General features: G+C 42.7%; 1 protein-coding gene across 5 annotated transcripts in view; it reads right to left on the bottom strand.

Annotated features, from left to right (window-relative positions):
- Positions 1–24,500, bottom strand: part of C17H6orf89 (chromosome 17 C6orf89 homolog) — a 44,032-nt gene that overhangs the window by 6,722 nt on the left and 12,810 nt on the right. For 3 of the 5 annotated variants that reach the window (XM_030795655.1, XM_012496420.2, XM_030795657.1), the window contains 6 exons: positions 22,932–23,031; positions 17,985–18,192; positions 15,880–16,093; positions 3,907–4,058; positions 3,644–3,783; positions 1,780–1,909 (listed from right to left, as the gene is read on the bottom strand). In XM_030795655.1, coding sequence (XP_030651515.1) covers positions 1,780–1,909; positions 3,644–3,783; positions 3,907–4,058; positions 15,880–16,093; positions 17,985–18,192; positions 22,932–23,031 — 944 coding nt within the window. Of the gene's footprint in view, positions 1–1,779; positions 1,910–3,643; positions 3,784–3,906; positions 4,059–15,879; positions 16,094–17,984; positions 18,193–19,337; positions 19,357–22,931; positions 23,032–24,500 lie in introns of those variants that run through there. The other 2 variants (XM_030795656.1, XM_012496419.2) reach the window with 2 other exon arrangements.

Here is a 24,500-nt window from a genome sequence, read left to right as displayed (position 1 = left end):
CAAAACAATCTCAGAAGGACCAAAACAAGCGGCTGTATCCCTTCTTCACATAGGCCTGAAGTGGGCAGAGTCATGTTCATCCGTTCCCAGGTTGGGAAGAAACAGACAACAGGGTGGCACAGGCCAGCCTAGGCCACACTGTGAGTGGGTGAAGTGGGCCTTGGAGCCCCTCACCTTCTCCCCGAGTGCCGCTTAACAACCAGCTCCTCACTTCTGTCCCAAGGCTGCCTTTGGACACTGGGCCCACAGACACGTGACTTTCACAGGGCCCAGGGCCCAGGGATGTGGACAACAGGGTGGGGTAACAAGGCTGCGGGGAAAGGGGAGCTTGGGCCAGGGTGGGGAAACAGATGCTCTAAGAAACTGGGCTCTCAGGAGTTTTGCCTGTCTGGTCACTGCCCTTCCCAAAACATCCTCGAGAACCACAGTATGACTCTGGTAAGCATTTGAGTAACTCTGTATTTACTCCTTTGGCTGGGCTCCTTGGTGTTGCACACGCTGGTGGAATTAACTTTGGTATTCAAGTGGTAAAACCAAGAGAAAGATAAAGGCCGTGTCCCAGAATTATATTTATGAAGATGAAATCATACAAAGGCCTGGAATTCTAGCCGGCGACAGCAGGATAAACTTCTTTAAAATCTGAGGCAAGAGCCCAGCATCTCCACCCCAGTGCTGGCAGACAGAACTTCTTACTTCTAGACAAAATGATTGTTTTTATAGGCTTTTAAATTCCTTTAACACAATTCAGCAAATTTGGAGCCAAGCGATAGTATCAGGAGGTGGAAGCCACGGTCCAGAGTTGGTAGGGAGCCACGGTTTGGGAAATTTATTTTTCTACGAAGGAAAATGCATGCTTTTAATTCTCCCAAACTGATCCAGGCTCAAAAACCTTCCTTAGGAATGAGACTCAACAAAAGGAGCAATTCAGAGAAAAGTAAACAGACACAAATGCAGAACAGCTTCTCCCAGTCCACTGGCCCCAGAGAGGTAACTTTGGCTCTGAGCACCTGGCCCCAGACTGAAGTGGGAAATGATGGGGGCAGAGTGGGCTTTTCTACCCCAGCTGGGCTGCCTGCCTATCAAATCCTTCCCAGGCTCCCACACTTTTTGCCTTTCAAGTTCTCTACCTGAAATCTCTTAATTGTTTATTTCTGGGAAAAACCATCCTGGGGGTGAGAGGGTAAAGGGTGTGTCCTTGGGCAACTCACTTAATCTCTCTGGGGCTCAGTTTCCTTATCCACAAAATTAAGCAGTTATTCTATTCATCTACATACTATTCCTTTATAGCTTTCTTTTCTTTCTTTTTTTAAAAAATAGAGATAGGGTCTCCCTATATTGCCCAGGCTGGTCTGAAACTCCTAGGCTCAAGCAATCCTCTTGCCTCAGCCTCCCCAAGTGCTGGATTACAGGCATGAGTGACCACCGATCATGGCTGCTTGCCTACTTTCTAATTTAAGGTAGGAAAGCCAGACTAATTACACACTCAAGTCCTTCAAATTTTAAGATTTCACTTCTTTTAACATAGAAAAGTAGCTTGCCTCAGGTGTTAAGGGCAGGAGACAGATTTGCAAGGTAACTAGACTTTCTGGAAACCTGCCTTCATGACAAGGTGGGCCCCTCCAAGTCTCCTGGCTAGCAGCAGGAGGGGAGAACTAGACTGTGTGGGTGTCCCCTCAATTCACCCTCTAAGCCAATATGCAGGGAAGGCCTTGGTTATGACATCAGTCCAGGTCCCAAATAAAGAAAATTCTAGATCCAAGTCCTCTCAAAATTTCCTACCTTACTCCCCACAACAGGTTCCGGGTGAAGAAAAGAGCACTTGTTTAAAGAGGCATCTTTTGGAAATGGCAGGTGAGTGAAAACAGGAAAAAGCTCACGTAACATTTGTGATCTGTTCAGAGGTCTTCTCCTGTAGAAGTTTGAAACAGAAAAAAAGTAATTAAACTGGTCAAGCCAGCCCATGACTAAGAGAGAGCCAAGTAAGGGTGGGAAAACTGTGGGCGGTGGGTAAAGAGGGAAAAATATGAGTACAGTATCTTAAGTACTAGGTCCCTGAAGAATAGTTGCACAGAGTCAATGAACTGTAACATGTACACACACAGGCATAAACTCAACAGCCATGATTTGAATATGTGGGTGGAGTGTTTCTAAATTGCAGCTAAAACAATATATAGAGGAAAGAAAGAAACAATCTATTCATTCTATCTTGGAGAAGACGGAAGTAACAGCAGGTCAGGCGGGGGAAGGGGAGAAGACAGAAGGAGGAAGGGACAAAAAGCATGATCCTTCTTCTGAGGCACAGGGAGACGCAGGGGGAAGGCTGCTCAGCTTGTTCAGCTGGGCACTCTTGCACGCAAACAGCACATTTAAAGAAAGATAGAAGCATTAAGAAATTAATAAAAAGCCTGAAAAAGCCATTTTAATTCTTTCAGATGGAAACTGGCTTTCTTTTCTTACTAGACAGCAACCTTAACCACAAGGAATGAACCATGTCTTCCGCAGGGCACAGGAAGGAACAGCAGGACAAACTGGGGTTTCGATCCTGGCTGGGTAACCTTAGGCAAGTTATTTAACCACTGTTTCCTATTTTTCTTTCTTTCCCCCTCCCCCCACTTTTTTTTTTTTTTTTTTGAGACAGGGTCTCGCTTTGTCGCCCAGGCTGGAGTGCAGTGGTGTGATCATGGCTCACTGCAGCCTCAACCTCCCAGGCTCAAGCCATCCTCCCACTTCAGCCTCCCAAATAGCTTGGATATTTTTTGTAGAGATGGGGTCTCCCTATGTTGCCTGGGCTGGTCTCGAACTCCTGGGCCCAAGTGATCAACCCACCTCAGACTCCCAAAGTGTTGGGATTATAGGCATGAGCCACCATGCCTAGCTACTGATTCCCACTTGTCTGATCTGAAGAATGACAACAATCATTCCTACTTTCCAGAGTTATTATCAGTGTCCCCAGTGAGCCACAGACACTAAGCACCAAGGCATACTGCCTGGCAGAAACAAGTGCCAAAAAATGCAATTCTCCTTCTATTATTTGCACTCTCTCTTCAGCCACCCCCATAAGGCCCCATTCTACATAAAATGCTAAATGCATGCTTAGAAATAAATTATGACGCTATTAGACAAACTTGCTGTCCCCCCCATGGTGGCACCCCTCCTTCTGACACACCTCTTCATCCAACCCCTTTATCTCTTATCATTGGTTTATCAGTGGGATGCCAGCATTGGATTTGTAAAGTGCTGGGCCTGCGGTAGTGGCTCAGTGATAGCTATTACTGTTTTGCGGGTATTTCTGGTCTGCCCCTTTCCTACTTGCAAGCTAAGTGCCCCCATAGCCCCCCCATTTTTTTGAGACAGAGTCTCACTCTGTCACCCAAGCTGGAGTGCAATGGCGCGATCTCAGCTCACGGCAACCTCCGCCTCCCAGGTTCAAGTGATTCTCATGCCTCAGCCTCCAGAGTAGCTGGGATTACAGGCATGCACCACCATACCTGGCTAATTTTTGTATTTTTAGTAGAGATGGGGTTTTGCCATGTTGGCCAGGCTGGTCTGCAACTCCTAGGCTCAAGTGATCTGCCTGCCTCGGCCTCCCAAAGTGCTGGGATCACAGGCATGAGCCACTGTGCCCGGCCCTTTTCCCACTCACCATGGATAAGGAAATGGGAACCACCGTTCAGGAAAGCAGCGCCACCACTTGGCAAAAAACCCTTCAGAGAAGCCTTCTGTCGCCTCAGGGTACTGGCACAAAAAATGCTGAATCTCCTCCGACAACAGGGGCTTTCCCGTCTTGGCAAGGCAGGAAACAAAGTAAAACAAAACAACACAGAGTTACTTGTCAGAAATTTCCTAGAGCTTGACCTGGCCTTTAAGCAAGCAGCCAATCAGTGGGAGACTCAGGCTTCTGCTCACCTTGATCACCAGTGGATGGAGCCTCTCAAATTTCCTTGGGGCGTCTTCCAGGAGCATCACCTTCAGGTGTTTCTGGGCACAGCCAGTGCAGTTGGCAGGAATGGGCTCTGACTCATTCTGCTCACAGTCTTTTGTCCACCAGGGGTCAAAGTCTGAGAGAGGAAGGGATATGGAGAAAACAGATGCTGAAAGAGCATAGCTGGTACATCCAGTAGCTCCAGCAATGAAACAAGAAAGGAAAGACATCATAACGACTTTTATTTATTTATTTATTTTGAGACAGAGTCTCACTCTGTTGCCCAGGCTGGACTGTAGTGGCACTGTCCAGCTCACTGTAACCCCTGCCTCCTAGGTTCAAGGAATTCTCCTGCCACAGCCTTCCGAGTAGCTGGAACTACAGGCGCATGCCACCACACCTGACTGATTTTTTTATTTTTAGTTGAAACGGGGTCTCGCCATGTCACCCAGGCTGGTCTTGAATTCCTGGGCTCACGTGATCTGCCCACATTGGCCTCCCAAAGTGCTGGGATTACAGGTGCAAGCCACCGCATCCAGCCCGTAATAATTTTTAAAAACAAACAATGATAAGCACTGGAGACCGCTGAAAAGGTACGGTATATATGAAGCAGCCTCTGAGGAGGGAGTAGAGGACGGGCAGGAAGGAGAGGTACTCTTCTCTGTATACCTTTTTACACTTTGTGGAAAATATCTTTTAACCTATCATGCATTTCCTAAATCAAATCAACAAATAAAGCATAACAGCTAGGAAAAACATTCAGCAATGTGGAGCTAAAGAAGTAGTTCCCCCAACATTTTCTAACCTATGACCCATATGGCTGAAATGTCTACAGCACGGGGGGCTGGTGTGGACAGAAGGGTGACCCCACCATCATCGCTGTGCCCTAATGCACTTCTCACACATGCTGGATGTGTGCCTAGACCCTTGGTTCACAAGTACACATGGGAGCCAGGACTCTGGGAAGGAAGAGTGAGAAAAGGGCACAGAAGAGGAAAGGGACGGAGAGGGTAGATAAGACTTTTCTGGAGCCATCTTTGGACTAAAGTGAATTGCATCTGTCCATAAGACAGACAGCCCTCTATCCCAGCTCAGGAGGGGGTGGGTGGGGCCGCCAGCCATAGTTTCCAGCCCCACATGCTGATCAGAAATGGAAGACCCCCAACCCAGACACTGCTGTGAGTGACAGCGGCTCCCTGACATGCCTGTCTGGTTTGGCTCTTTCTCTGAGGGGCTCTTGTTTCTGCACAGCCTTTCCCAGCTTCCCTCTGTTGCTATGCTGTTTATAATGTTATTTCATTATTTCTTGTTTACTTTCTGTTCCACTTTGGATTTCATCTGTATTCTCTGAGAGATGTGTTTGTTTTAAACTCTGCTTTGAGTCTAAAATGTTTCAGAAGATGGTTCTGATTAAAACCCAATGGAAACCAAATCAGGAGAGAGCCTACGACAAATGATAACAGACAACCAAATGTGGCTGAAACGAAGTCAATTTTTTAAACCAATAAACATACTTGGAAACTGACTCTTAACCACAAAACATTTTCTGTGGTTGGCAGTAAGCACTACATCCTTGTTTTCTCTGAGGTAGTAGTAGTGGGGCATAGTAAATCCTCATTGGGGAAGGACCGTGTTTGTTCTTTGCTGGTCTGCTGAGCATCCTCCATCTCTTGCAGATAGTATCTGTGCTTCCTGGAGGCAACTGCCACCTACCTTTCTCAGCTAGTCTCAACCTGCAGGAAGATTATTAGCCAGAGGATTACCGCTACACCCTGCTCCTGGAAGGGCGCCTCTCCTCCCACAGTACTCTGGGGGTAGCTGAAAACCCTTTAGTACCACCTGTTTCAGTGGCACACTGAGGCTGCAAAGTCGCATTTTTTCTTCTCCAATATTTTCAGATGTTTCTTATTCAGGGTCAAATATGATAAATTCTTGCCAATATGCAAAAACTCTGGGTAATGGACACACCATGAGGCATAATCGTAACAACATGTTACAATTATACAGCATTTCAGTTTCCAAAGTACTTGCGATGGAAGGGGAAGGAGAAAGCAAGCTAGCGCACTGAGTGCTTGCCCTATGTTAGTCACTTTCCCATGTTACAGCATTTAATTTTCACTGTGTAATTACTGAGGAGGAATCACTATTCTCATTCTGTGGATGAACTAACTGAAACTTAGAGGTGATAGGAAGTTCCTGAGGTGCCAGAGTGTGGCAGGAAGAACACAGCAGATGGCGGGCGTGCAGTGGGGGTTTGGGTAAGGAAACAGGCTGCAGAGGAAGACTTCCAAGGCTTGAAGCATGTCTGGCTCTACTCAAAACAAAAAGAGGAACTGTTGGAGGCTTCTGAGTAGGAATTTCTCGATGTTCTAGGAAGATTATTCTGGATTATGACTAGGGTGCCCTAGGAGAGAGAGGCTGGGAAAAGGAAGACCTGGTTATATTTTGGTTTTGCCCTTTTTTGGGAAAAGGGGGGGGGGTTCCACCATGATGAGAAGTGAAATATGATGAATGAGGCAATGGGAATGGAAAAAAGGGGTGGTGGATTCTAGAAGCGGTGAGGATGAAATCTACAGCCCCAAGGAGCACTACTGTGAATGGGTGCACTATACTGTCCTCTTGGTCAGTGTCATAATAAACCTGCAGATCTCTGGTATCGCCCATGTCATTAGTGCTCATCTAGGGAATGTCATCTGCAGATTTATTATTGACACTTTTCTGTAGTAGTGTGTCATATTCCAACAGAATCAGTTAATTATGACAGTCTTCCCAGGAGATGAGAGTGAAGCACCAGGAGAAAGGGGCACCTTCCTCGAATTTGTACAAAGGTGCTGCATGGGCTAGCAGCGAGCAGCTCTTAACCTAAGAGTTAGGAGAATTATTTTAAATATAACTTATTTAATTTTTTTTTTTTTTTTTGGAGATGGAGTCTCGCTCTGTCGCCCAAGCTGGAGTGTAGTGGCGCGATCTCGGCTCACTGCAACCTCCGCTTCCTGGAGTCAAGCGATTCTCCTGACTCAGCCTCCTGAGTAGCTGGGATTACCGGTGCCCGCCACGAAGCCCGGCTCATTTTTGTATTTTTAGTAGAGACGGGGTTTCACCATGTTGGCCAGGCTGGTCTCAAACTCCTGACCTCAGATGATCCACCAACCTCAGCCTCGCAAAGTGCTGGGATTACAGGCGTGAGCCACCACGCCCAGCCCAGCCTTATTTAATTTTAATTTTATTCAGAGCTTTAGATATTCTTGGGATTTCCAGGTGGAGATGCCTTTAAAAAGCAGGTAGAAGAAAACCCAGTAAAGGGAAATCAAGAAAGAAAAAGAAAGTAGGAATAGCAAACTAAAAGAAAAACTTGGAGGTGGTGTTCCTTGAGGGTCTAAGAACACAAGTAAAAAACTGTTAGTACTAAAAAGAGAATTTAATAAGGTGACAGAATACAAGATACAGACTTTCAGATACATGAAAATTAATAGCTTTCTTACCCTACTGGCCACAATCAGTTAAAAACTGAAATGGAAAATGATCTCATTCATAATAACTAGCAATAAATTTAACAAGATAAAACAGTTACGGGTGGTGGCTGACGCTTGTGACCCCAACACTTTGGGAGGCCGAGGTGGGATCGCTTGAGCCCAGGAGTTTGAGACCAGACCCTTTGTTTTTTGAGACAGGGTCTTGCTCTGTTGCCCAGGCTGGAGTACAGTGGCACAATCTCAGCTCACTGTAGCCTTGACCTTCCAGGGTCAAGTCATCCTCCCACCTTAGCCTCCCAAGTAGCTGGGACTACCAGTGTGTGCCATCACACCCAGCTAGTTTTTATATTTTTTGTAGAGACAGGGTTTCATCATGTTGCTCAGGATAGTCTTGAACTCCTGAGCTCAAGCAATCTACCCACCTTGGCCTCCCAAAGTGCTGGGATTACAGGTGTCAGCCACCATGCCTGGCCGATAAAGGATAAACATAGATTTTTAATTAAGTGAGGAAAGGATAGATTCAATAAATCAAATTGGGACAAGTGACCATCTATATGGAAGAAAATAAAGTTAGATTCCTACCCTTTCACCATATACTGAATTAAATTCTAGATTGATTAAAGATACAAATAGATAACACAAAATTTTAAAAATAACTAAAGGAGCTGGACATGGTGGCACTTTATTCCCAGCTACTCAGGAGGCTGAGGCAGGATAATCTCTTGAACCCAGGAGTTCAAGGCTAGCCTGGGAACACAGTGAGATCCTGTCTCAAAAAAAAAAAAAGCTAGAGGAACTACTCCAAACCATAGAGAGTTCATATATTTTCATGAGTTCTCATCTGTATAAGAACGTGTCCGTAAATGTGAGACTTCAGATAAATTAGTCAATCCCTTGGTACATCAGTTTCCTCATCTTTGAAATGGATATAAAAACAGTATCTACCCTAAGTGACTGTTGTGAGGACTGAGAAATGAGTATTTTTATAATCTTGGGGAAAAGGAAGGCCTCCTAGAGGCTACAAAGGAAAAATGGACAGATTTGACCAATATTTGCATATACGAGACAAATAATCAGTATTTCTAGTATATAAGCTTCTGTTTGAATTAACAAAAAATTTCTTTTTTTTTTTTGAGACAGGCTCTCATTCTGTCACCCAGGCTGAAGTGCAGTGGTGCAATCACAGCTCACTGTGGCCTTGACCTTCCCGGGCTCAGGTGATCCTCCCACCTCAGCCACCAGAGTAGCTGGGACTACAGCTGTGCACCACCATATATGGCTAATTTTTTGTATTTTTTGTAGAGCTAGGGTTTCTCCATGTTGCCCAGGCTAGATAAAAAAATTTTTAATGGGGAAAGAATATGAACAAGTAATTCACAGAAAAGTATTATAAATATAAATGGCCTATAAACCATTTGAAAAGACATGCAATTTGACTAACAATCAACGAAGTGCAACTTGAAATGAGATACTATTATTTAGTTTTCTAACTGGCAAAACATTGACAACATCCAGTGTCAATGATCAACATATGCTGTTAATGAAAGTATAAGCTGGTATAAGTTTATGAAGACAATTTGGTTGCATTTATTAAAATTTAAAACGCACATGCCCTTTGACTCAGCTAGTCCATTTCCAAGAATATATCTTACAGAAAAAACAGTATATCTATATAAAGATATGTGTATATGAATCTCTCAGGTAGATATTTTTGTAATAGCAAAAAAAAAAAACAACCCACAACAACCCTAGAAAATGGTTAAATTATAGAAGAGTCACAGAATCAACTAATATGAAATCCTCAAAAATATATATACAGGGTTTAATTATGTTTTCCCAAAATCCACATCTTTTCTAGAACCTCAGAACATGACCTTGGAGATAGGGTGGCCACAGATGTAGTCAGTTAAGATGAGTCATACTGAAGTAGGATGAGCCCTGAATCCAATCTGAATGATGTCCTTAGAAGAAGACAGAAGACACAAAGACACACACAGAAAGCAGATGGCCACGTGAAGGTAAAGGCAGAGGTTGAAGTTATGCTGACACAGCCAAGGAATGCCAAGGGACTGCTGAAAACCACCGGAAACTGGAAGAGGCCAGGAAGGATTCTTCCCTAGAGCCTTGGAGAGGCGGCGTGGCCCTATCAACCTGGATTTCTAACTTCTAGACTCCACAACTGTGAGGTTGTGGATTTCTGTTGTTTTAAGCTGCTCGGCCTGTGATGCTTTGTTTTGGCAGCCTTAGAAACTAATACAATGTGTCTAGCCAAAAATATGTACATGAGATCTTTTGTATGTGTGTGAACAAAAAAAGTATTTCTATTTATATATATTAAGTATATCTATTTGTATAGACATGGAAAAACTCAGAAGGATGTATACCAAGTTATTACTAGCAGTTGCCTGAGTAGAAAAGTTAAAAGGATAGAGATGAGAAATATTACTTTATTATAAGTATTTTTTAAATATCAAAATATTACACCTCTTACTGTCTTTGTATGCATGTATTTTATACACTTTCCAAGTCAAAATGTCTTTGGAGATCATGAAAACTGAAGCCGAGAATTCAATGCTGAAGTGTAGAGGTAAATCATCTCAGAAGGCTGGCCCCAGAGAGGCACCTGACAGGAGCAGAGGTGGCCAAGCTGGTGGCCCGCAAAGAAGGAAGGGAAGTAACAAGAAAAAAAGATCACTGGAATGGGGTAGCCTGTGCCATCCACCTGAACCAAGGGAGTCCAAACTTTAAAAGAAAGAACTACTTTTGATTTCTCTGTAGCCCTGGGATCACCAAGATGGATAAAGCATGAGCTTAGACAGAGGAATGGGCAAACGGTGAACTAGGGGTGGGGGTCGGGTGCAGGCTCCTCCTCCTCTCCCCACAGAGTCCCTGACAACAGAAAGAGATGTGGCCAGACTCCAGCTTGGCCTCCGTCCATCTGAAAAGGTTTTGTCTGACGTGTTCTCTATACAACTGGCTGGAGCCATCATGCCACAAAGTGAACAAAATTCCATCCTGGGAAACAGCCAACAGCACACAGCCAGCCGAGCCCATGCCACCCTAGTTTACGGCTTTTGACTACCTAATATGCTGCATCTCACTTCTTTCCAGCCCTCCTGTTTCTAACCACCTTTCCTGAAGCACCAGACAGAAAAGTCAGTGTAAATTATATAGCAACTTCCTACTTTTCTTTTAATTTCTAAGGCTTCTTTACTGCAGATATCCCTCATACCAGATATTTTAAACATTTTTTTAAAGGTATGACAGAGAAATCCTACATATAAAAGTTCAATAAAGCTTGTAACTTGTATTTCAAGTTTTCACTATGATTTGGAATCATTTCACTGTTGGAGATGTCAAAAACAGTCTCTCAGACAAAACACAGCCTTGAAGTCAACGTGCAGAGACCATAACTACCCACCCTTCTTTACAAGTTGGGCACTGGGCAGAAAAATGGATGGGCCAATGTCTCACCCATCAGGGAGCCTCCTGGTGCCTGAGAGTTATTTACAAGAAAACTCACTTAGGCTGGTTCACTGCAGACAATCATAACATCCTGGAATTCTGTGTGGGGAGAGTCCTGTTACACAGATTATTTACCTGGCAAAAACAAAACAAACAAAACAAAACAAAACAAAAGATTTTCCAGGACAAAAAACTCCCTCTGGATAAAAAGGATAGGGAAGAAAGAAAAGAACAAAGCCAATACTAGCTCTACAAGAGCAGTGGTTTTGTCTGTTATGTTCACTGCTTTGTTGAGAACAGTGCCTGGCATATATAGCAGGGTCTCCATAAACATTTATTGAATGAGTGAATGAAGCTGGGGAGAGGGAGGAAGGGATGGAAGGAGGAAAAGAAGGAGGGAGGAAGGCAGGAAGGCAGGCAGGAAGGCAGGCAGGAAGGCTGATTTTTCAGAAGTTTTAACAATAGAATTAAGTCCATGGGGAGAAAAATCAAATGAGCAATCTGGATTCACAGAGCCCTCAAAATAAAGATTAAATAAATATAACCTCATGATTTCTTACATTATAAATGTACCCAAGAAAAACCTGCAAAACCCATGACAAAGTTCCCATGACTTTCACTAGTGTGTGCTCAATATTTAATCAGGCTGCTCTCCAGAAGCTTGTTTTTGCATAGCACCTCTTCTAGTACCCTGGGCATGAGGCAGGGGTGAAGCCTTGACAGTGAAGGAGGCTTTTGCCAGGTCCCTGCATGTGTGGCACCATGCCCAGAGCCATTTTCACACACCGTAGAGGGAAAGAGCCCAAGAAATCATTTCACCAACAGCCTTGCCTCCAGGAAGCAATGCATTGGAACCACTCCAAACCATAGAGAAAGTCTGAGTTCTCACTTGTACAAAAATTTGTTTCTAAATGTGAAAATTTATTATCAAAAACACAGCAAAAGAAAAAATCATAAATAAATAAATAAATGTGAGACTTTAGACAAGTCAGTCAATCCCCTTGCACAACAGTTTCTTCATCTTTGAAATGAACATAAAAACAGTATCTACCTTATGTGACTGCTGTGAAGACTGAGAAATAAACATAAAGTGCATGGCACAGTATCTGGTATACAGTAAGTGCTTGACAGAGCTGTTATTATCACAGAAGGTAAGCTTATTTTGCAAATAAAAGAGTAAGGTTTTCCTTGAGGTCTAAGCAGTTCATCTTTGAGCACAGGTCCGGACTCTCTTAAGTCTTACTAGATTCTTAGTTTGAGGCCAATAAATGATTTGCTATTTCCAAAACTTCTTGATGTTGCTGGATCTACTTCAACCTTCCTTTGAAGGTTACAGGATGCATCAAGTTCCAAATGTGTGCCTTTTCACTGTATGTGAGAACTATCCCAGGCTTCCTCAGTAGAAATGAATATGTTATTTTTAAATTGGCCAGAAAATGACCAAAGTAAACAAAATAATTGGCCAAACATGCTAGCACCTGGCTTGACTGAGGGCAGAGATGGCAGGCCGTAAGTGTGGTATCTTGGACAGAATGCTAGAGGGAGTTAAGAAACTAGGGTTCAAGTGTGATTTTGCCACTTTTCGCTGGGTAAGCAAGTTCCTTTACCTCCCCTGGCCTCAGTTACCTCTTTTATAAAATGGGGTATGTACTAGATTAACTCTAAAATTCTTTTTTAGCTTTAAGTCTCAATGATTCCATGGAAATGGTAAAAACCAAGGGGATGGTTGGCAGGAGTAAAGTGACTATAAAGATGTGAAGCCAGGAGGGGAGAAAAACACTAAGAATGTGAATGTAAAGAGAAAACTCTGGGTCAGTAAGAGGAAAGATTAAGTAAGTCAAATATTATCCATAAAGGTGCAGACTAGGGAGGATGAACTGGGCTGAATGTCTAAGACAAGATCAGGTCGGGAAAATTCTAAAAGGTCAGTAGCTTGAAGACCACTTATCTTTGGAACAGCCAGAAAGAATATCGTCTCTTCAGGGACTAGGGAGTTAAGAGAAAGTAACTGATGATCTGAGAGAGAGAGTGCAGAACTCCAACATCAGACTTAAAGCTAGACTCTTTAGGTCTACTGCATGGCTACAGACTACTCACATCAGAGGTGAAGGGCTCAGTCTCTGAAGACTGGCTGCCTGGGTTCAAATCATGGCTCCGTGACTAGACTTGGGACCTTGAGCAAGTGACCTAACCATACTGTGCCTCAGTGTCCTCATCTGTAAAATGGGCATAAAACCTGAAGCAACCCTATAGGGATGTTGTCAAGATTAAATAAGCTGATATATGGCAAGCCCCCTGAACAGGGTCTGGCAGCTGGTAAGTAATAAACAACTGTCAGTTTATTTACTTATTTTTTGCTGCAGAGTGGGATGTTTCCATGACTCGCTGCAAAGTCACTTCATTCTTCTTATTGAGAGCATTTAGGGGAAGGATTTCCTATCTAAGGCTGAATTCTAGAAAAAGAACCCCACTTCTGTCACCTTTTTGTTCCCTGGGTGGGGTCGGGGGAAACTTCCAGTCATTGGTGGTGGTGCCTCTTGTACATCACCAAGGCTGCAGCTGCCCTCCATCACTCCTGAGGTGCCACCGCAAGGAGCACCAGATGACCCCGGGAGTGTGAGACAGGCCAGCACTTCAGGAAACCATATGGGGTTTCCTTTGGGGAATCTGTCACACCATTCTCCCCTTGCATTTACTTTAAACGTACGGCCAAGTAATCCTAACTTTAAGGTAGTTGTTTTTTGATATCAGGACATTAAAAATGATGTATTTTTACTTTTCCTGCCCTATTACAGGCCCAGATTAAGTTGCACTTAATTCTCCCTCATGTGTTTCTGTTTACTCTTCATATAATTACGCATTTTTAACTTTTCTTCCAAATGCTATGCAAAATGCTGTTAGTTTCACATATCTACAGCTTCCCAGAATTATCATACATAGGAAAATATGGTGCTTCCACATTCACATTTACAAGTAAAAACAGCACTTTAATAGAATCAACAACATTAAAGAGCTAAAGCCACACCCTTCCAATGCTCACTCGCTCTCTCTACAACTGAGCTCCAAGGACTCGCTTTATTTCCATCTGCAAGGCAAAATATTGATTTGAAGTAGTCCAAATAATCCGGCTTGTTGACAAGACACTAATGTTTCTGGAATGTTTAAACTATGATTTAGAGAAGAAGCAAGCAGTGTTCATTGACGATGCCCCATTTCTCAGTTCAACTGTGTATGGAGATTTACTTTATAGGGCTAGGGAAGAAGATAATGCTATCAACCAGGTCGGGAAAACTCATCAGGAGTTGCCGTTAGGGAGACTGTCGGGGGAAGACAGTCAGGAAAGGAGACTGGTGTGTCTGAGGAAGAGGCACAGACTGGCCTAACTGACAAGTTTCTCTCGCTGTTTTCCTCCAAATGCTTTGAACCGTTCTGATAGGAGTTTGAGACTGCATTTTTTTTTTTTTTTTTTTTTTTTTTTTTTTTTTTTTTTTTTTAGCTCTGTTAGTGACATTTCAAAAGCAACCTTCCCAATAAATACAAGGAAGTTATATCTGGAATTTTCAAATGAAATATCTGAGCTGTTGATTTTTTAATGAGGTGGAATTCTTGTCTTACAATGTCCCCTTCCTCTGATTTTGATACAATTTTGGAAACCTTCCCACGACTTCCTCAAGTATACAAAAATAGCTTTCAATGGAGACCCAATCCAAGGGGTGATTTTTATGACTCATTAGATCTTAAAGAATGACATTATGAGACCATCCTGGCTAACACGGTGAAACCCCATCTCTACTAAAAATATAAAAAATTAGCCAGGCGTGGTGGCGGGCGCCTGTAGTCCCAGCTACTCAGGAGGCTGAGGCAGGAGAATGGCGTGAACCCAGGAGGCGGAGCTTGCAGTGAGCCGAGATCGCGCCACTGCACTCCAGCCTGGGCGACACAGCAAGACTCCAACTCAAAAAAAAAAAAAAGAATGAACATTATGATTATAAAGCTTACATACATTTTTTCTGAAAGCATTTTTCCTAAAAGTTATGACGCATTCTAAAAGTTTCAGAACATGGTTACACAATAAATTCTATAATCCATTTGTGATATTAATATACATATTATTCTACATTGCCAAATAAGATAAACATCATCAAAAAAAATCCCAAAATAATATCCCCCTTTCTCAAAAAGTAAATTTCTTTATACACACACACACACACACACACACACACACACAAATTGGAGGCAGGGTCTCGCTATGTTGCCTAGGCTGGTCTTGAACTCCTGGGCTCAACCAATCCTTTTGCCTCAGCCTCCCAAATTGCTAGGATTATAGTTGTAAACCACCACACCCAGCCTGAAAAAGTAAATTTCAACTCTTATTACATGTTACACTATTCTCAAAAGGAAACCCCTCAAACAGTCTATCAGACTATGAATTCTTATGCCACTGATGCACCATTACTAAATTTATGTGTTTTTAAAATTCTATTTACTGGCAAAATTGATATACTTTTGAGCACTAAATTAAATGAGCTGTGACAGAGAGAGAAGGACTAAAATGAAAGAGTGGGATATACCTAGACAAAAACCTAGCCCAATAGGCCAAGGACTGTTAGAGGACCTTTAGAAGCAACCTGAACTCGGCTGCTTTCAATAAACCAATACCTATGTATTAAATATGCATTAAGGACAGGAATCACAGGAGAGAAAAGGATGAGATACAATCAAATCCTTTTTATGGGCAAAGACATTCATCCCCATCATGTGTGTTCCGGAATTTGGGGGTGTGAATTTGGCTCTACCAGATGTTCCTCTAGCAAGTTTCTTAATCTCTCTGAGCCTTGGTTTCTTAATCTGTAAAATGGGGATAATAAACCCCATCTCATAGAGTTTTAGTGGGGACTGAATTAAAGGAGACAATATAGACAGCGTGCCTCTCATCAGGTATCAATAAATGTTACTTCCTTTCCTATCACATACTGTCAAGAAAATTGTATCTAATAAGTAGTAAATGTTGCATTTTACCTGGAAAGGGTCTGTCTTCATCACCCCCATGCAGAGGAACTCCCTTATTTTCTGACATGTACTTCTTGGCAATGGGCAAGGACATCAGCCTAATGTGATGGATGAGTGAGCGCCAGGTGTGAGCTCCAGAAAGCACTGGCTCAGGTGCTAATGGGCTGAAAGGTTGAATCACAAAGTAGGCAGTGAGCAAGATTAATCCCAAGGTTGCGAGAACCTACAAGGAAAGATAGAAAACGCATTAATAATCGTCCCAGCAAACAAATACCTTAATACCAAGAAAAACAAAACAAAACAGGCTTCTTTTGCTACTTCCAATGTGCCTTAAGAACTAATCCATTTTCATAAACAAGCCACTTACGTTTACTTCTGGAAGAATTTAGAATTTGAGAACTACAGGGACTGCAAGGCTTACCAAGCTGCTACCATATAATCAGTGTATTTTAAAATTCACCATTTAAAAATATACAGGCCGGGCGCGGTGGCTCTTGCCTGTAATCCCAGCACTTTGGGAGGCCGAGGCGGGCAGATCACGAGGTCAGGAAATCGAGACCATCCTGGCTAACACGGTGAAACCCCATCTCTACTAAAAATACAAGAAAATTAGCTGGGTGTGGTGGCGGGCGCCTGTAGTCCCACCTACCCGGGAGGCTGAGGCCGGAGAACGGAGTGAACCCGGGAGATGGAGCTTGCAGTGAGCCGAGATCGCGCCACTGCACTCCAGCCTGGGCGACAGAGCGAGACTCCGTCTCAAAAAAAAAAAAATAAAAAAAATAATAATACACAAAGGGGCAGGGCGCAGTGGCTCACACCTGTAATTCCAGCACTTTGGGAGGCCAAGGTGGGTGGATCACCTGAGGTCAGGAGTTCGAGACCAGCTTGGCCAACATGGTGAAACCCCACCTCTACTAAAAATACAAATATTAGGTCAGGCACAGTGGCTCATGCCTGTAATCCCAGCACTTTGGGAGGCTGAGGTGAGTGGATCACCTGAGGTCAGGAGTTCGAGACCAGCTGACCAACATAGTGAAACCCCCATCTCTACTAAAAATACAAAATTAGCCAGGCATGGTTGCGCATGCCTGTAATCCCAGCTACTTGGGAGGCTGAGGCAGGAGAATTGCTTGAGCCTGGGAGGCGGAGGTTGCAGTGAGCCAAGATCACGCCATTGCACTCCAGCCTGTGAAACTCTGTCTCAAAAAATAAATAAATACATACATAATGGCTGGTTGCAGTGGCTCACGCCTGTAACCCCAGCACTTTGGGAGACTGAGGGGGGCAGTCTCGAACTCAGTCTGAGAGTGATTGACTGGACTAAAGTCACTTGAGCCCAGGAGTTCCAGATCAGCCTGGACAACACGGAAAACCCCATCTCTACAAAAAATAGAAAAATTAGCCAGGTGTGGTGGCACATGCCTGTGGTCCTAGGTACTTGGGAGGCTGAGATTGGAGGATCACCTGAGTCTGGGAGTTCGAGGCTGCAGTGAGCCATGATGGCACCACTGCACTCCAGCCTGGGCAACAGAGTGTGACCTTGACTAGAAAAATAAAAAATCTGTCCAGGTGCGATGGCTCAGGCCTGTAATCCCAGCACTTTGGGAAGCCGAGGTGGGCAGATCACCTGAGGTCAGGAGTTCAGGACCAGCCTGACCAACATGGAGAAACCCTGTCTCTACTAAAAATACAAAATTAGCTGGGCGTGGTGGTGCATGCCTGTAATCCCAGCTACTTGGGAGCCTGAGGCAGGAGAATCACTTGAACCCAGGAGGCAGAGGCTGCGGTGAGCCGAGATTGCGCCATTGCACTCCAGCCTAGGCAACAAGAGTGAGACTCCGTCTCAAAACACACACACACCAAACAAACAAATAATAAAAAATTAAATAACAATATTACACAAATATAATTTAACTATAAATATGCAGCTTTCATCTAGGACCTTTAACAACACAGTCAAATTTCCTAGTAACACATGGTAACAAGAGCAAAGGCCAATTTATTCACGGAAAAACCAAGGCTCAGTGGTGGGATTAGTCAAAAATAGCATTTGTGAAGAATGCTGAACAGTTTGTGCTCTGTTGAAGCAATTACCAACTCAGGAAACATTTTACCTTATACACAACTATAAGGAGAGGATACTGGGGGGGCGGCCTCTGAGGTTCATTCTTTTCCAGCAGCTGTCTGATAAATTTTTCAATTGCCTTCTCTGACATGCCACACTGATGGCCGGTCTGTCTCACCAAATCAACAGTCTCTGAAAGTTTGTCATAAATGCTGATCTCGTTGGCAGCAAGATCCATGTCTTCCAGTATAAAATCCCTGACACAGATGGAGAGAAAATAAATGTAAAAAGAAGGGTGGTTTCTTTAGGTACTTCCTCTTCAAAGCTACTTGACCATCTGTAAAGAAGGCCTAGTTTTGTGCTTTCCTCAATCCTCTACAGACCAACACTTTTATGAAACACAATGAATACATACAGACAATGTCAGATTGCCATAAAAGTTTTAAAATAGTCATTAACTGTGGGCCAGGAACAGTTTACAGATCTGCACTAGTTCCCAAACACTGAGGAGCACTGGTCTAGAGCACAATGTATCCTAATGGGACTTTGAAGCACTAATGACATCCAAAAAAGATTTCTGACACCAATGATGGGAGATCTGCTACTGGTTTCCTAAAATAAAAAAAATGGATTATGCACAGTGTTGTTGATCAATTATTTCTTCCCAATTATACCAGAAAGATCTTTTAGCAACACAAGAGGAAGAACTGATCACTGAAGATTACTGAAGGTGATTTACTGAGAGCAATAGGCTGAAAAGCTTTGTTCTTGGCAGAGCAAAGATTTCAGACAATACAAAAACCATGGCATGTGGCTTGCAGTCCTCACACTTTTCTTTCTTCTTTTTTTTTAATTTCTTCTAGAGCAACCAGAGTCCTCATGCTTTTCTACAAATACAATTTTAGAAAATAAAGGGCATTTTATTTGTATTTTATATACTTAAAATACCTAAGATTTTTAACTAATTTAAAAATTCAATTTGTGTTCTTATAGTTATTTTAAAGACAGATTGTTTCATCATGCCCAGAGAACAAAAGGTAAAAACTAATGGGGCAAAGTAGAGTTCTCTCTGTATCATTTATAAAATGAAATTAAATAGTTCCAAGGCTGGGCGCAATAGCTCGTGCCTGTAATCCCAGCACTTCGGGAGGCTGAGGCAAAAAAAAAAAAAAAAAAAAAAAAAATCATGCAGTTGTAATCCAGCACTCGGAGGCTGAGGCAGGAGAATCTCTTGAACTCGGGAGGCGGAGGTTGTGGTGAGCCGAGATCACGCCATTGCACTCCAGCCTGGGCAACAAGAGCGAAACTCCATCTCAAAAAAAAAAAAAGAAAAGAAAAGAAAAGAAAAACAAATTTTAAAAATCAGCTTGGCCTGGTGGCACACACCTGTAGTCCCAGCTACTTGGGAGGCTGAGGTGAGAGGACTGCTTGAGCCCAGGAGTTTGAGGCTGCAGTGAGCTATGATCATACCACTGCACTCCAGCCTGGGAGACAGAACGAGATCCCATCTCTAGAGAAATAAAATAAGATAAAATAATTAAATGGCTATTTAAAAAAGTGTTTAAGTTACAGAACAATAATATTTTTCTTCATTTACAGGAGGAAGAAGAGTGCTTCTTCGGGTTTGTGCTCTCTTCTACTGGGCTTTATTTATTTATTTTTAATACAGAGGGTCCTTTTATTTTGCATACTTCATTCCTACAGTGCTTCTAGCCTCAAAAAGTACTGACATAGTACATGTGTATTCTCTCAGTGAGGAGATGCTGCCACCTGTAGGGGGGAGGACGTAGTCATGTTGTTACAACACAACCCAGCACACACCAGCACATCTCCTCTTGCAGCAGTGTGCCTCCCAATCACTCCTGTCTGGTCCTCTTTATGACTATTAAGTGTTTAGCTCGTTAGGTCTTAACCTGGCTTGCACATTAGAATCACCTAGAGAGCGTTTCATAAATGCTCATACCTGGGCATCGACTCAGACCAATTAGATCAGAATCAGAAGACTTCTAATGGTGGATTACAAGGCATGCAATCTAGACTTTGAGGAACTGGGGGAACGAGAGAAGAGCCCACCACACTATACCCCCCACATTCAGATAAAAAGATGGTACAAACTACAGTTGAGACTTGAACAACATGGGTTTGAACTATGTGGGTACACTTAAAAGCTGATTTTTTTCTACCAACCCAGGATTGAAAATACAATATTTTCAGGATGCAAAAACTGCGTATACATATACAGAGGGATGATTTTTTGTATAAACAGGTTCCACAGAATCAACTGTGAAACTTGAATATGCAAGGATTTGGGTGTATATGGAGATTCTGGAACCAATACCTCACATATGCCAAGAGACAGCTATATGTATTATTTTCAATACATGATGCTAGGATCACTGGACATCCACACATGAAAAAATGAACTTGGACCTTTCTTTTTTTTTTTGAGACAGAGTCTTGCTCTGGTTGCCCAGGCTGGAGTGCAGTGGCGCGATCTTGGCTCACTGCCACTTCTGCCTCCCGAGTTCAAGTGATTCTCCTGCCTCAGCCTCCCAAGTAGCTGGGATTACAGGTACCCGCCACCATGCCTGGCGAATTTTTTTGTATTTTTAGTAGAGACGGGGTTTCACCATGTTGGCCAGGCTGGTCTCAAACTCCTGACCTCAGGCAATCCGCCTGCCTCAGCCTCCCAAAGTGCTGGGATTACAGGTGTGAGCCACCACACCTGGCCCTTTCTTTATACTATACACAAAAATTAACTCAAAATTGATCAAATACCTAAATTTATAAGCTAAAACGATAAAACTTCAAAGAAAACACAGGGAGGGAGGCTTCATGATTCTGGGATTTGGCAATGGTTTCTTAGATATGATACCAAAAGAACAAGTAGCAAAAGAAAAAATAAATTGGACTTCATCAAAATTAAAATTTTTTTGCAGAAGACAAGGGGAGGGGAAAAACTTTAAAAATTCTGTGTCTCAATACCATCAAGAAAGTAAAATGACAACCCACAGAATGGGAGAAAATTTTTGCAAATTATGTATCTGATAAGGGGGTAGTCTATATAGAATATATCAAGAATTATTACAAATCAGTAATAAAAAGCCAACCAAATAAAAAAATAGACAAAGGATCTGAATAGCCATTTCTCCAGAAAAGATATACAAATGGGCTGGGTGCAGTGGCTCACGTCTGTAATCCCAGCACTTTGGGAGGCCAAGGTGGCGGATCACTTGAGGTCAGGAGTTCAAGATCAGCCTGGTCAACATGGTGAAACCCTGTCTCTACTAAAAATACAAAAATTAGCCGGGTGTGGTGGCCGGCACCTGTAATCCCAGCTACTTGGGAGGCTGAGGCAGGAGAATCACTCCCTCTCGGGAGGCAGAAGTGGCAGTGAGCCAAGATCGTGCCACTGCACTCCAGCCTGGGTGACCAGAGCGAGACTCTGTCTCAAAAAAAAGATATACAAATGACCAATAAACACACAAAAAGATACTCAACATTATTAACCATCAGAGAAATGCAGATCAAAATCACAATGAGGTACCATTTCACATCCCCTGGCATAGCTACAATCAAGAAGTCAGACAAAAAGTGTTGGGAAGGACATGGAGGAATTGAAACTCTTGTAGACTGCTGGTAGGAACATAAAATGCTACAGCCACTATGGAACACAATCTGGCAGTTCCGCAAAAAGTTAAACACAGTTACCATATGACCCAGCAATTCCACCCCTAGGTATGTACCTAAGAGAACTGAAAACATATGTCCACACAAAAACTTGTGCACAAATGTGAACAACATTATTCCTAACAGCCCCCAAATGGAAGCAACCAAATGTCCATGAACTGATGAAGGATCATCACAATGCGGTGGATCCATATAATGCAAAATCACTGGACAACAAAAAGGAATGTGGCACTGACACATGATACAATATATGGATGAACCTTGAAAACATTATGCTAGGTGAAAGAAGACAGTCACGAAAATTACAGATTATATAGCTGCATTTAGATGAGAAGTCAGGAACACACACGTCTTTTTTTTTCCTTAATACCTTTTTAACAAACCTGCAAGGAATAGGCAAATCTATAGAGATATAAAGTAGATTTCCAGATGGGAAGTGACTTATCTGAGACCACCCAGTCAGTTGTCACCTGAGCCTCATCTGGACCTAACATTCTTTTCACTAAGCCATTTTTGATTAGCAGCCAGGAGGATGGATTACAAAGCATTAAGAGCCATACTAACAATAACACCAAAAAACCCCCAGAAATTAAGATGTAGCATTTCCAGTGAAAAATAAGTCAGGAGTAGATGATCTCTGGAAAATGAGATCACAGCTGATTTTTATTTTCTGTGTGATTTTCATATTTCCCAAACTTTTCCTGTATCAATTTTGTAATCACAAAATTCTCACAGTCACTTCTAAGGAACATCATTGGGCACAAAATGAGTCAGAGATGTACAGCAATGCATGACCGTGGCACCACAGGGAAGAAGCAAGGCATGATTTGCCATGCCAATGGTTTTTTGGTTTCTCTATAGAGTTGTATTCAAATATTACAGCTGGAAATATGAAACAGCATTGAACTTGGAGACAAGCTTTGCCAATTGCTAGTGAGACGATTTCGGTTAAATTACTTGGTCTATTTCTGCATCCAAAAAATAAGAGGATTGGACCACAAATTTTAGAGTCTCACTCTAAAATTCTAAGAATCTATGAACACTTCAAGAAGGAGAAGAATTCAATTTATTAGAAACTAAAGACTCATATTCAGTTGCATTCCTATTCCTGTTCCCACCCTATATGCCAGGTGCCTTGCTAAACACTCTAGAAACATTATCTCAGTGAATCACCACTGTGATCCCATAAGGTAGGTGTGACTGATCCCATTTCATACATGTTCAAGGCTTGGAAAGGTTTCATAACTTGCCAGGATGTGAACCCAAGTGTCCTCACTTCAGGGTTGGTGCATGCTGCCTCCCTTACCAAGTTATTTTCCTATTCTGAGCTGGCAGTTCGGAAACCACGTGTCCCTTGATCACAACTGAGCGGCTGAGAACTGGAAAATGATTGACTACAATGATTCCTGCAAATAGAGTAAAGTGATTACTTATTATAACATTTTTCACATCTTGGTTTTGTGATCACTGATTCTGAGATGCCATTTTCCTGTTTAAATTAACAAAGACATTCTAGGAAAGCAAGTAGGAATAATATTAATTTAAATACATTACAATTCATTATCTAACAATACCCAGTCAAAACCCATTAAAACTCAGTAGAGGACCAGAATGGAAAGGATCTAGAAAGGACTGCTAGAAACAAATTCCAGTGAAAAACTAATGTGGATGTTGGGAGGTGGGGTCACATGCAGGTATCCCTGAGGCAGAAGACAACATCACATTGGTGTGCCGGTAGGAGAATCCTGAAGGGGACAGAAGTACAGGTGAGGAAAACAGGATTAATCATCATCATTTTTGATGGCTGTTTTGCAACCTTTGTAAGCTTCCTCACGTCTTTTTTTTTTCTTTTTTCTTTTTCTTTTTTTTTGAGACAGAGTCTTACTATGTTGCCCAGGCTGGAGTGCAGCGGTGCAATCTCGGCTCACTGCAAACTCCGCCTCCTGGGTTCAAGTGATTCTCATGCCTCAGCCTCCTGAGCAGCTGGAATTACAGGCTGGGATTAAAGGATGATATTTTTTGTTGTTGTTTAATTACTATCATATCCAACCAAATGCCAGTAATGTCCCTCTAGCAAGACAATAAAAAATGGCACATGCTACCATACCCAGCTAGTTTTTGTATTTTTAGTAGAGACAGGGTTTCACCATATTGGGTAGGCTGGTCTCCAACTCTTGGCCTAAAGTAATCCACTCACCTTGGACTCCCAAAGTGCTGGGATTACAGGCATGAGCCACCTCGCCTGGCCTGTAAACCCTTTTGATACACATAAAAATCTTTAATTAAACTCCCAGTTTGTATCACACAAAAAAAATAGGTTTCTTTTCTTGTTGGGTAATTCAAGTTAGAATCATATTACAACACTGAATATCTTTTTGCAAGCCGTACATCCTTTTCCCAGAAATTATGACACATTTCTCAAGTTATCAGAAAGGTAAGCGATGTTTCTAAGAACACCTGTGGATTTTGATAAGCCCTCTTTTTGGCTTTGGTTATATCAGTCGTCCTAAACTGGAAAAGATTCTGTCCCCAGGGATGCCCGGAGACATTTTTTATTGTCTTGCTAGAGGGACACTATCGGGATTTGGTTGGATACGATGGTAATTAAACAACAAAAAAAAATCTCATCCCCTAAAAAAAAAAAAAAAATCAAGGCTGGGCATGGTGGCTCATGCCTGTAATCCCAGCACTTTGGGAGGCCAAGGTGGGCAGATCACGAGGTCAGGAGATCGAGACCATCCTGGCTAACACGGTGAAACCCTGTCTCTACTAAAAATACAAAAAGTTAGCTGGGCGTGGTGGCTGAGGCCTGTAATCCCAGCTACTTGAGAGGCTGAGGCAGGAGAATGGCGTGACCCCAGGAGACGGAGCTTGC

This window comes from Nomascus leucogenys, chromosome 17 (assembly GCF_006542625.1).
Source record: "Nomascus leucogenys isolate Asia chromosome 17, Asia_NLE_v1, whole genome shotgun sequence".
Classification (NCBI taxonomy): Eukaryota; Metazoa; Chordata; class Mammalia; order Primates; family Hylobatidae; genus Nomascus; species Nomascus leucogenys.
This window is presented reverse-complemented; position numbering and strand designations above follow the sequence as displayed.